This window comes from Urocitellus parryii, chromosome 2 (genome assembly GCF_045843805.1).
Source record: "Urocitellus parryii isolate mUroPar1 chromosome 2, mUroPar1.hap1, whole genome shotgun sequence".
NCBI classification, from domain to species: domain Eukaryota; kingdom Metazoa; phylum Chordata; class Mammalia; order Rodentia; family Sciuridae; genus Urocitellus; species Urocitellus parryii.
This window is the reverse complement of record NC_135532.1, coordinates 80215746-80229074: the sequence shown is the minus strand read 5'-3', so window position 1 is coordinate 80229074 and position 13329 is coordinate 80215746. Positions and strand designations below refer to the sequence as shown.

Sequence of the window (13329 nt, the reverse complement as noted above, 5' to 3'; positions counted from 1 at the left end):
GTAAAGGTGAGGATGTACATGGAGCTTAGATTTACAATTATAATTTTTTTTTTTTTTTACCTTCCCTGTCTCTTTTCTACCTATCCTTTAGCCAGTTTCATGGGTGAAAGTTGACTTATTGTTGTGTTACTTTTCATTTTTGTTTAATGAAGTTGAATATCTTTTCATATGTTTATTGAAAGTTTGTGAGATTGTTCTTTAAAACCTAATCTCTCTGAGACTTCCATTTCTGTGTTTTCACTTGGGGAAAACAAACTGAAGAAAGACCTCTATTCATCATCTGAACCTGTCAGTGTTGGTCACATTTCCAGCTAGAGTGCTGCCTAATCATTTTTCAACTGGAGGACCGTGGCATTTCCCCTTTCACTTGGGCTGTGTGGACACAAACTTTTGTCATGCAACGTAAGATGCCCTTTCCCGTCATCTGTGCCCGGCTCCAAAAAGAGCCAGGCTTCAGGGCATTAAGAGAGTTCCTTTTTCTTACACATAAACCAAGTTGGCCTCTGGAAGGAGGAAGTACATTTCATAGTCGCCAGTGCACAATATAAGGAATTCAAATATGTCCTCCCGTTTCGCAGAGAAACATATCTGGAGTTTCCCTTTTCTGCTCTCCCAAAGTTCTGGAGCCTCAGAACTTGGAAGCAGAATGAATCACTGGTGTAAACCCAGTGTGTATGTACTGAAAAGGTGGCTACTAGCCTCAAATGGGAAATACTCGCGAACGTTTCTTTAGGATGCTTGAGTGGTCTAGTCCTGTGCCAGCCTGGCAGTCTCTTTCCGTGGACACTGGTTTCACCGTGCACAGTTAGAAACTACAAAATGAACCAATTACTCGCATCAGAAGTGTCTGCTCTTTCCGCTTTCGGTCCTGCGCTCTGGCGTGTTCCTGGGTAATGCCAAGGAATATCCATTTAATAAATGGTGCTCACAACGTAAACGCTCGGTCAGCAGCCGGACAGCTGGAGTCAGCAGCGCCCCCCGGGGCGCTAGGCAGAGGGCTGTGTAGCCCAGTGGGGGCCACCGCACCGCCGGCCCCGCCCGCAGCCTCGGTGCCACCCCACCAGCGCGTGCGCAGCCAATGGGCGCGGGGCACGCCTCCAACCCCACGGCGCCGGGACCTGCCACCCAGCTCCGCGCAGGACAGCCCCGCCCGTGATTTGGTCTTCGCGCTCGCTGTGACCGTCCCTGGCCCCGTTAGGCTCTTGGCCATGGCGTCTTCAGCGGCCGGCGGGGTGGTGATTGTTGGCAGGTAAAGGGTGCCGAAGTGTCGTGCTGTTAACGATGGAGCCTGGGGAGGCGCTGGGGACGCGCTCTCCCGCGTTTGGGCCCACGCGTCGCGTCCATCCGGGTGGGCACCCTCCCTGCGAACGGTGGGGTGCGCCAACTTCCCGCCCTCCCAGGGGCTCTTAGCCCTCGTCTCTCTTCACGGAGCTGACTAGGCTGGGAAAGCGTCTGGGTCAGCGGCGGTGTCAGGTAGAGGCACCCTGCAGAGTGCTAATGTGAAACTTGGTGCTGATTTACCTGAAGGGTCCGAAAGCTGACAGAGCAGGCTGCGATGGCAGTGCAGTTCCTGGGATCCACCAAATGATGCCGGGCCTACCAGCTAGTCCAATAGGCGCGCAAGGCATTGAGCATAAGGAAAATAAATTTTGGCAATAATCCTGCGATAACTGTAATGTTATTCAGTTTTTGAATGAGAAAACGGAAATGAAGCAGTTTGCCCAAGGTCATAGTAAAAGATGAGAGTAGCCCAGAAAGGAGGGTTCAGATGCATGCTTGTCAAGGCGGCCTGCAGGGTGCATTCCTGTCTGCTAGGAGGTAATTGGAAGCCCGAACAGCGAACGCACCTGAACACACCTGGCGCATGAATTGGCGTTTCTGAGGGTGAAGGCCTCATCGGTTTAACAAATAGATTTCTGGTGTGTGCTCCCACGCCCACTTTCTTTTCTTTTTTAAGTTAAGAAGGGGAGGCATATTATATATAACTTTCCATTGGCTAGCTTTCCTTAGCAAGTCTATAAACGTGAAAATACAAACTACAGATGTAATCAAATGTTTTGGTAGTTGTTTTAAAGTAAAAAGTAATAGATAAAACTAGATGCATGCTTATGATCCTAGCTACTTGGGAGGTTGGGGTGAGGGGAGGATTGCTTGAGCTTAGGAATTCAAGGGCAGTTTGGGCAACATAGCAAGACCCTATCTCAAAAAAAAAAAAAGTTGAAAAATTTTATAGCACGTTTTATTCAACATAGTATCTTTAAAGTGTTATTATTTAAACAAGTATTAAATTTTATAAATGAAATAGTTTACTTTTTTAACATTGTTTTCAAAATCCAGCATATATTTAATACTTTCAGTGCATATGTTTTAGTCAGCTTTTTTTGTTTGTTTGTTTGTTTTTTGTTTAAGCCACTGCAACGGAAAGACCTAACAGGAACAATTTTAGAAGAAGAAAAGTTAAATATGGTTTTAGAGCTCTCATCTATAGACAACCAGCTCCATTGCTCTAGCCCCACATGAGGCAGAACCTCATAGTGGAAAGGTATAGTGGAGGAAAGCAGATCAGAACATGGTAATCAGGAAGAAGAGAGAGCTCTCACTCACCAGAGATAAAATTTAAATCCCAAAAGCCTGCATGCCCCAATGACCAACCTTCTCCAGTCATACCCTACCTGCCTACAGTTAATCCCTATCAATGGATTAATGCACTGACAAGGTTAAAGCTTTCATAACCCAATCATTTCACCTGTAAACTTTCTGCATTGTCTCACACATAAGCTTTGGGGCCACTTCATACCTAAACCATAACAGATGGAGCTTAACATTCCCTATGACTAATGGCAATCACACTAGACAAGGTTGGTTTAAGCAATGATAGAATCTTTATTAAGAAAGCAGATATTTAAAAAAAACTTTCTTCTCCCCTCATTTTGTGAAGACTCCTTTAAAAAGTACTTATAGGGCAGGTAGCCTGAGTGGCAAAGTACTTGCCTAGTAGGCATGAGGCCCAGGGTTCTGTTCTGTTAGGGTAGCTTGCACAAATATCCAGGAGAGACATACCTCTGAGTCAAGCAAAAGTTTATTGACAGAGAATATCAGCCAGGCTGCCCTTCTGCAAGGTGCAGCAGTCTGCTGAAAAAACTTCTTAACTATATAGTCATGCACAATGAAGTAGTTAAAAAAATAACCCATCTGGTCCTGTGATTATCACATGGTGTCTTTGTTGTGGTTTGGGTAGTTAGGGACTCTTTGGGGCTGAATGAGAAGGTCAGGCTTGGGTGGGCTTTTCAAAATGGAGTTACTTTGGCCTAAGGACCTAACAGCTTCTATGCCTAGCACTGCAAAACAAAAAACTTCTAATTATTTTCAAAATGCAGGTCAAGCTGTGAGAGGAGGTTTGCTTAATGAGACCAAACTGTGGAAAGTCTTTGACCTTTAGCTGTTGTAGGCCAATCAAGGGTCTCCACTTTTCTAACTTTGTGTAGCCTGAGGCTTACTTCATCCCCTTGCCTGACACCTCCTGTTTCCTTTGATACTTTCACCATGTGGCTGACCTGGGATGTAATAGAACCTAGTACAGAGAGTGGTCTGGTGCCACGCAGGTGAAGGCTTTTACAGCTTGAGATGAGATGGGCCATTTTGTGGGGTTGCATTGTTTTCTTAAATGAAAAAGTGGAAAAAAAGATACTTTTATTTTAGAAAATATCCTTATGGATTACATCATACATATATGCATAATACAAAAATGCTAAATATATAACTCAATGAATTATCACAGAGTGAATATACTGCTGAAACCCCCATGGTGAAAATGTTCTTCAGTCTGAAGTTAGACTCTGTTAAGGATTTCTTTTGTGGTTAAATAATTTATGATAATAGTGACAGGAAAGAAAAGTCTTTAAAGGTGATTACTGACTGGTCAGTTGGAGACAAGCATGAATGTTCATTGGGCTATAGACATCCCTTCGTATCCATGGGAGATTGGCTCCAAGGTTCCTGAGGATGACGATACCAAATCTGCTCATGTTCAAGTCCTTTATATAAAATAGTGTTGGATTTACATAGAACCTATACAACCTTCCTGTACAGATAACTTATAATACTTGATACAATATAAATGCTATGTAAATAGTTGTTATTGATTGGGGACACAACTCAATCATAGAGTATTTGTCTAACATGCTCAGAGCTTCAGGTGAGATCCCCAGCACCCCAAGAAAAGAATAAAAAGTTGTTATGTTGTATTTTTTTGGGGTAAAATTGGGAGTTCATAACCCACTTCAATCTAATGTATGAAATATGATATGTCAAGAGCTTTGTAATGTTGTGAACAACCAATAAAAATTAAAAAAAAAGAAAAAAAAAGAAAATAACAGTAAGAAAAAAAGTCTGTACATGTTCAATATTGATGCAATTTTTCCCTGAATATTTCAATCCATAGGTATGGATGGCTGTCTGTATATTCTTGGTAGTCACTATCACATTTTGATAGTGAGCACTTGAACTTGTCTAGCTTTAGTACTGCTGATTTCCTGAGTTTTAACATTTATTTGACTTTAATTCTAATGTAAATAGCTACATGTGGCTAGAGTATACTGTATTTATCAGTACATGTCTAGAATCCTGAGAGTGTCACTAATAATTCACATGTATATAATATGCACATTTTATATTAATTACAAAAGGTTTCATATTATAGAAGAATATGGAGTAAATGGGGATATAATATCCTATTCCTTTATCCAGAGCTCCAGTGAAAGTGATTTTAATTGTGTGTGCAACAAATGGCTTCACATAAGATACTTTGTAATAAGATGGTGACCTTCTCTGTGACCCCTTTAATGTACTTGAGGCTTAGCTCAAGTGAGTATTGTGTGAGAGCTTTGAAGCTTGGCAAGCACTTCTGTGGCATTAGAGGATTTTCAAGTCTATACAAGGCATGCCAGGGTCTTCCCTTCACCAGTTTGGGCCAGTTCTAACAGAAGCTGTTAGTCTCTGCTGTGAGACATCTCCTATGTTCACAGTGCCACTGTATAGATGGGAGATGGAGTAGGGAGAATACTTCTGGATCCTACCCTAAGACTGCTCTTGAAGGCCCCCTGCCACCAAACTGCTTTTAGGTTTGAGACAAGCTTGCCCTCCCCTCTCTGCTCTCATGTGTTCCATCTGTTGGAGTGCTAATAACTTAGTCTGCTACTGTTTCATGGATGCTGGCTGAGGACATCAGTCTTCTGGATCAGTGACAAAGGACTTCACTAATCGTGGTGTAGCAGGTGGCTTTGAGTATCATATAGACATACTTTATTGTGCTTTTCTTTATTGTTCTTCACAGATATTGTTTTAAGCAATAAAATGTCTTTTAATTAAGGGATATACATTGGGTTTTTTTTTTTTTTTAGACACAATGTAAGACTGAAGTAAACACAACCTCTTTTTTTGTGTCTGGTGGTGGGGATTTAACCCAGGGCCTTGAGCATTTTAGGCAAGTGCTCTACCACTGAGCCACATCTTCCTAAACATAACTTTGAAATGGGAAACTCATGTGACTTGCTTTATTGTGAAATTAGCTTATTTGTGGTGGTCTGGGACTGAACCTATAATATCTCTGAAGTATGCCTATATTTTCATTGGTTTCCCTTCTCTTAGAATCACATAGGGGTGCATGAAGGGCCTGTGTGGATTTCAAGAGAATACTGAGTTTAGGGACACCTACATTTTATAGTAAGCAATAAACGATTCTGCTCTTTGTCCTCTCTCAAGGTTTCTTGCTACATATATAACTCTGAGAAGTAGTCCTGGTGAAGAATGGCCAGAGCCTTGTAGTCTTAGCATACCCAGCAAGACATGTAAGAGCTCATGGAAGAAGTCTTCCAATACCGAATCCTTGGCTCTGTCTACACATCCCCTTGACACCTCTGAAATGGAGGATATATTGCTGCTATGGCATTTATTAGATTAGGACCTGATGCCTGCTTCACATTTTCAGGAGCTTTCAATTTAGAGAAACCCTAGAGAACTTTTTTGATTTGTCTTTGAATTGTCTGAGGAGTACTCAGGACAGCTTGTGGATGAAATGCAACTTGATTTTGATATTATAAGTAGAATTTGAAAATTTCAGGATTGGGGGCTGGGGATGGGGCTCAAGTGGTAGCGCACTTGCCTGGCATGTGTGTGGCCCGGGTTCAATCCTCAGCACCACATACCAACAAAGATGTTGTGTCCACCGAAAACTGAAAAATGAATATTAAAAATTAAAAAAAAAGAAAGTTAAAAAAAAGAAAATTTCAGGATTGGAAGAGAGGTGGGGCCCAATCCACACATTCAATGAACATTTGATGTCATTGTCTCTGCCCGTGATTATCCTGCTTCTGTTTGGGTACCTTTAGTTTCAAGGATTTTTTCTGTCTCAGTGTTTGATTACGGGGACTGACTTTTCCTGGCCAACAGCAAGCATCAGTATAAGACTCAAGCAATGGAAATAGGTGCAGTAACCCCAAATCAGCCTTGTGCTTCCTCAAGCTTATCAGTTTCCCTTACCCAGAGGATCAGACCCTTCAACATGAAAATATATAGTTTTTCTTCTAAATTGATCCCATTTCTCGCCCTGGTTACCACCACATTTTCTGTCTAAACTTAGTAAAATGATCTGTATTCTGTCTCCAGTTTCTTTCTTCCCATTATCTATCTCTTGACTTTGTACTATGGAAAAATTTCAAACCATATTAAAGTTGAGAATAATATAGTGAACCCTTATGTACCTGTACCCTGCCCCCAACATCAACAGTTACTAACACAGAGGTAATCTAGTTTCTTTTATACTCTCCTCTCTGGATTCTTTTGAAATAAATTCCAGACATATCATTTCATCTATGACTATATCAGCATGTATATCTAAAGGTACAGACTCTTTTACAAATACATAATAGCAATGCTATCATCATAGGCAAAATTTTAACAGAATTCCTTAACATCTTTAAGCATTTCCTCTGCATTCAAAATTTCCCTTATTATCTTTTAACACCTAGTTTGATTGATTCAGATGCCAAATAAGGCCCACATGTTATATTTGATGCTATTGTTTATTGATGTTTTTAAGCTATAGATTTCTCAGCTCTCTTTTTTTTAATATTTATTTTTTAGTTATAGCTGGACAAAATTTCTTTATTTTTATGTGGTGCTGAGGATTGAACCCAGTGCCTCACGCATGCTAGACGAGCATGCTAGGCAAGTGCTCTGCCTCTGAGCCACAACCACAGCCCCATCTCATCCCTCTTTTTTAAAAACAAGTTTATTGAAGTTTATTTGTTGAAGAACATGAATCATTTGTCCTGTATAATCTTCCATGTAGGATGTGAAAAGTAAAAGAATTGAGGATGATGCTAAGTTATTTTTGGAGAGCAAGAAAGGATGAAGGTGTCATTAATTCTATAGGAAAAGATTTTAAGAGAGATAATCAGGAGTTCAATATAGGGTATTTTAATTATGAGATGTTTAACAAATAGATCAAGCAAAACAACAGAGTAAAGTCTTTAGTTCAGGGCCAACGTCTGGGCTGGAATAAGAATGTGGGGTATTTAGTAGTGCAAGACGTGAGATCTCTAAGAAACAGAGACTTAGGACACTCCAACTTTAATGGGGAAAGATAACCCAGTGAGATTTTGTTGAATGTGTCCCTATAGTGTTATTTACCATGTTCCTCTATTTTTCATTCTTGAGACTGGAGTTAGATCCAGGGGTTCATTTTATCTTTCACCCACCTAAGGCAAGCTTTCCTTGCCATCAGGTCACAAAAAGTTCTCTTATCATGGTTTCCCACTCCCATTCATCCTGCTAAACCCAATAGCCAATTCTCAGTCCAAATTCTACTTGATTACTGGGTTTTGACCCAGATGGACAATCTCTTCTCCTTGAGGCTCTCTTCACTTCCTAACCCTCTCATCTGGTTATCTGTCCCCATTAAATTGGAGTGTCCTAAGTCTCCATTCCTTAGAGATCTCACATATCACACATGACTAAATACCCCACATTCATGTTCCAGCCCAGATACTGGCCCTGAACTGAGGACTTTATCCAGTTGTTTTGCTTGATCTATTTGTTAGACATCTCACAATTAAAATACCCTATATTGAACTCCTGAATGTCTCCTAAAATCTTCTCCTATAGAATTAATGACATCTTCATCCTTTCTTGCTCTCCAAAAATAACTTGGCATCATCCTCAATTCTTTCAGTTTTCATACCCTACATGGAACCCACTAGCAATTCTTTTTGGCTATACCTTGAATATATTATATATTCAAAACTCAGATAACCACCAATCTTCTGCTTCTGTCTTCTTCCAACCTACCGTCATATCCTGCAACAGGCTCTGGACTCTGAACTGGTCTTTTTATTTCCATCTTTGCCTTTCTTCAGTACATATGCTGCTTGACTTACAATGGGGTCATAATCCAATGAACCATCATAAGGTGAAAATATCAGAAGTGTAAAATGCACTTACTACTTCCAGCCTACTAAACCTCATAACATAGCAGCACAGCACTGTAGACTGTTGGTTGTTTCCCTCTTGTGATCACGGGACTGATTGGTAATTGCTGCCACCCAGCATCATGAAAGAGGTTTGGACTTTTTTTTTCCCAGGCACTAGCCTGGGAAGAGATCCAAATTCAGACTTCCAAGTTTGATTTCAACTGAATGCCTTTTGCTTTTGTACCATCACAAAGTCAAGCCATCATAAATCGTGTATTTTTAAGAAAACAACTAGAAAGTTCCTTTTAAAACTTAAATCAATTCATGTCTTTCATATAAAACATTCTGTCAGTACTCATCTCATACATATGAGTAAATATCTAAATCCCTCTATGGTCTCTGAGACACTATGTATGTAACCAGTTCACCTTCCCTTCCAACCTTTGGACTTCATCCCTTACCCGCCTTCTCCTTCCACCTCCACTGCAGCTGCCCATCAGACTTAGTCATTCTCTCCCTGCCAAGAACACTTTTCTTACAGATATACTCATGGCTTGGCCCTTTACCTTCTTCAACTCTGCTAAAATGTTACCTTGCCAGTGAGTCATTCCCTGGTAGTGCTTATAAAATTTCTCTGCCTCCCAGTTTCTACTTCCTACTTTTATCCCTCTTGTCATTTTCTTTTTTTCCCTTAGCACTTTTACTTATTTACAATAAACTAGGCTTACAGCCCACTCTAAGCTCCTGGCATCCGGCTATAGAATAGTGCCTGACACATAGTAGGCACTCTTTACCTAGCTCCGGAGTAAATCACTGTTGCCTTCATCTTCACTCCATGGGAAGAGCTTGCTGACCATTATCTAGTGTTTGTCATTAAGGCATGTCAGCGTTTTTGTTGTCAACAACTAACATTTATCAAGCTGTACAATGTGCCAGGAATACAAAGGTGAGCAAGATAGTTCCCAGTGCATAGAGCTTACCTTATTGAATGAACAAAAAACAAGTTCATATTGTGGACAAGTGTTGCTTTGCCCCCACTTCCCTGTACAAAACTTACTGTGATTTTTACTCATGCACTTAGATATCCTTTATGAAATATCTAACAATTCACAACGAAAAAGAGGAGTGTTCAATCTCCCAGACCTGGAGATTAAGATGGAAGTGAGATCTTGCACTGGTCATTTTCTCCCTGTATCTTCATTCAGTCCTACATATGCCTATACATGTCCTGCTTCACCCAGCTTCCCTACATTAATATGGTACAATGTGTTACAATTAACGAACCATTACATTATCACCCACTAATAGTGTTTATTAATAGTTAATTAAAAGTAATATCTTTTTAAATTCTGATCTCCATAGTTTTTACCTGATGTCCTTTTTCTGTTCCAGGATGCCAAATCACATTTACAGTTTTCTCTCTATAAACTTGAGTTCCACATCTGTTGATTCAACCAACCATGGATTGATAATATTTGCAAAAAAAAATTGTGCCTACACTGAACATGTAACAATAACATTCCTTGTCATTGTTTTCTAAACAATATAGTATAACAACTATTTACATAGCATTCACATTGTGTTAAGTATTATAAGTCATCTAGAGATGATTCCTGAAGATGCACATAGATTGTATGAAAATATTATTCCATTTTTTGTAAGGAATTTGAGCATTCTCTGAGCTGGGAGAAAGGGATCCTAGAACCTATCCCTCATTCATACCAAGTGACATCTGTACTTGTCATTTCCCTTTTGACTCCTCTGTGACATTTCCTTAGACTTTCCTTGCTTTTGATGACCTTGACAGTTTTGAGGAATACTAGTCATGTAGTTGTCGAATGTCCCTCTGTTGAGATTTGCCTAATATTTTTCTCATGACTAAGCTGGGGTTGTGGTAGGAAGACCACAGAAGTAAATTTTCATTCTCATCACATATCAAGGTATCACAACATACTTTCATTATGATTCATTGCTGTTGATATTAACCTTGACCACCTGGCTGAGCTAGTGGTTCAGTTTCCTCCACGGCTAAGTTATTCTTTTGTTTCCTCTTTCCATACTGTACTCTTGGGAAAGAAGTTGGTTTGCATAGGGTGGAAAATGATGTTCCATTTCTCTGAGGACAGTGTAGCTAAATATATTATTTGGAATTCTTCCGCAAGGGAAATGTGACTTTTCTAACATTTATTTATTTATTCAAACATTTATTTTTATCAGTATGAACTTTTGAATATTCTATAGTTTGTATTATAATAAAAAAAACTGGCTCAATTTATTCCAGTTTTAGCCATTGGGAGCTCTTCTAGTGGTTTCTTGTATCCCTTTGATGTATCTTATCAATGTAGATTTTTTTTGTTTTTGTTTTTTAACATTTACTTGCTGGTGCTACAGACTGCTCCAGGCTTATCTTATATGGCTCAGCTCTAGAATTTGTCATTTCTTCAAGGAGTACTGCTTTCTTTTATTGGAGAATAGTATTAGAAATCAAGAATTGGACTCTAGATGTGTTCTGTACATTTGTCTTTAACCCTTTGAACAATCCCATATGTGCTCTTTATGATTCTTTTATCTTTTTATTTTCCAATAAGTCTGAAGCAGTGGGTGAAGAGTAGGGGTTAAGTGTAAGGACTCAAGAGACCTCTTGGCTTCATCTCTTAGCTCCAGCATGGATAAGTAATTCTTCTGTGCCTCAGAGGAAATAATGATAGTACATACATTGTAAGGTGTTATAAAGACTAAGAGAGGTAAGACCTGAGTGTTTAATGGTGCCGGCACCTAAATCCATACTCATGCTGTTGTGGTGGCAGTTAATTATTTGAAGACGACAGCAAATACACTCATCTTTCTACATTTATGGGAGATTGATTCTAGGACGCCCATGGTAACAAAATCTGCATATGTTCAAGTTGTTTTTATACAGTGGTATAATACTTACATAAAACCTAAATGAATTTAAATGCCTAGTAAAATGTAATGTAACTTGTGGTTGTACAGCATTGTTTAGAGAATAATGAGAAGAAAAATGTCTACATGTTTAGTACAGATGTAGTTTTCTTTTTTTTTTTTTTCCTCTAAGTATTTTCAATCCGTGGTTGGTTGAATCCTCAGATGTAGAACCTAGGGATACAATGGCTGGCTGTATTCTCTCTCTTGTTCAAGTTAGGTGACTTGCCTAAGACAGTGGTCAAATGGGGGTTCAACTAAGGACCTTTTGCCTCATGTCACCCTGCTACCTCCCGACTGTAATTTTTTGTTTCAGTGCACGAGTACATGATGAATACTTGACATACCGCCACATTCCCTGTGGAATACTGATCTTGGCACTTGTGTTGGGGGCTCAGGAGTTCCTGGGTAGAAACAGATAACATTTTAAACAAATACAGTTATCAAGATGTGCACTTTAAAGAGATTTATCAAATATTGTAGGAATGGGGTGCTGTATAATTTTGAAAAGTTTCTTCTGGATTAAGAATGAAAAGATGTTCAGTTATTAAATTAATTTTAATCATTTCTTAATTTTCTCTCCCCGTAGTGGACTCATTGGACGAAGCTGGGCTATGTTGTTTGCCAGTGGAGGCTTCGAGGTGAAACTCTATGATATTGAGCAAGAACAGATAACAAATGCCCTGGAAAACATCAGGTAGGCGAGCTGACGCTTTCTGGGAGGAGTTGGAATGGTCCTGTTTCTTTTAGCTGGTCTTGTTTATCAGATTCTCAAGGTTATAAATATCTGTGATTGTACATTTTTCATTTGATAACAGCTTTTGGAGTGCCTCTGAACCAACAGAGGTCAGGTGTAAAGTGGCTAGAATGTGAAGTTAGACTGGAAAGGAGACTTCCATTGTTAGGAAAGGCCCATTCAGATTGAAAAGATTTAAGAGGGGGGGGGGAAGAGGAGCTGAATGTAAATGTCAGGACTTAATCCCAATTGAGTTGGGGACTTCCTTACTATGTCACACAGGGGTAGAGAGCTGGGACTTTTTCCTGTTCCCTCTATAGGATAAGCCAGGGTCCAGCAGGTCAGAGCTTCATGGGCATTACCTTTTAGGAACAGAGATTCTAAGCATTGTTTTGACCTATTGATCTAAAAATGGTGGTAGGCCCCAGATGAAAACATCCTGAATTTTAATTAGGGTTTAAAACTCAGGTGAGAGGACAGAACTGTAGTCACTCTTGTGGGTGCTAGTAATTGTGACAACTGTACTAGTTAAAGGCATGAGAGTGGATGAACTTACCAAAAACTGAGGACTGAGTTCGAGGAGTAGAAGTCACAGTGGGCAGAAGAAGTATAGGAACCAAAGACAAAGGCCAAGAATAAGGGAGGTCAAAGATACAGGAACCAAACTAATGCAACCTGCCAGGAGAACTCCCTCGCTGCTTGGCTCATCTCCCTGCGATGACCTTCACTGAATGAATCTGACCATTTCAGACATAGTTTGGTTTAGCTAGTTATTATCCCTCTTTTTAGGATATTTATGAATATGTAACTTGAATTTGCCTTTTTGTGTAACCAAAATATGCTTGCTTTATCTAAGGTTACCTTTGAAAAGATTAATGTACGACATGATATCAGGTTATAAGAATTAAGAAATCATATATGCTGCCCGGCTTTATTGTGTTACAGACTCAGAACCTGAACCCAGAGAAGTACCTTCTTTTTAAAAAAATATTTATTTTTTAGTCATAGGTGGACACAGTGTCTTTATTTTATATTTATGTGATGCTGAGGATTGAACCCAGTGCCTCACACATGCTAGGCGAGTGCTCTACCTCTGAGCCACAATCAGCCTGAGAAGTACCTTCTTATGTATAGTTATAAAGAGTCCATGCCAAGATAAAATACCAATCCAAAAAATAAAAA

General features: G+C 39.7%; 1 protein-coding gene across 1 annotated transcript in view; it reads left to right on the top strand.

Annotated features, from left to right (window-relative positions):
* Positions 1-1139: 1139 nt before the first annotated feature.
* Cryl1 (crystallin lambda 1) overlaps positions 1140-13329 on the top strand; it is a 146364-nt gene continuing 134174 nt past the window's right edge. The window contains exons 1-2 of the mRNA XM_026394923.2: positions 1140-1249; positions 12001-12108. Coding sequence (XP_026250708.1) covers positions 1209-1249; positions 12001-12108 — 149 coding nt within the window. The 5' untranslated portion in view covers positions 1140-1208. The remainder of the gene's footprint in view (positions 1250-12000; positions 12109-13329) is intronic.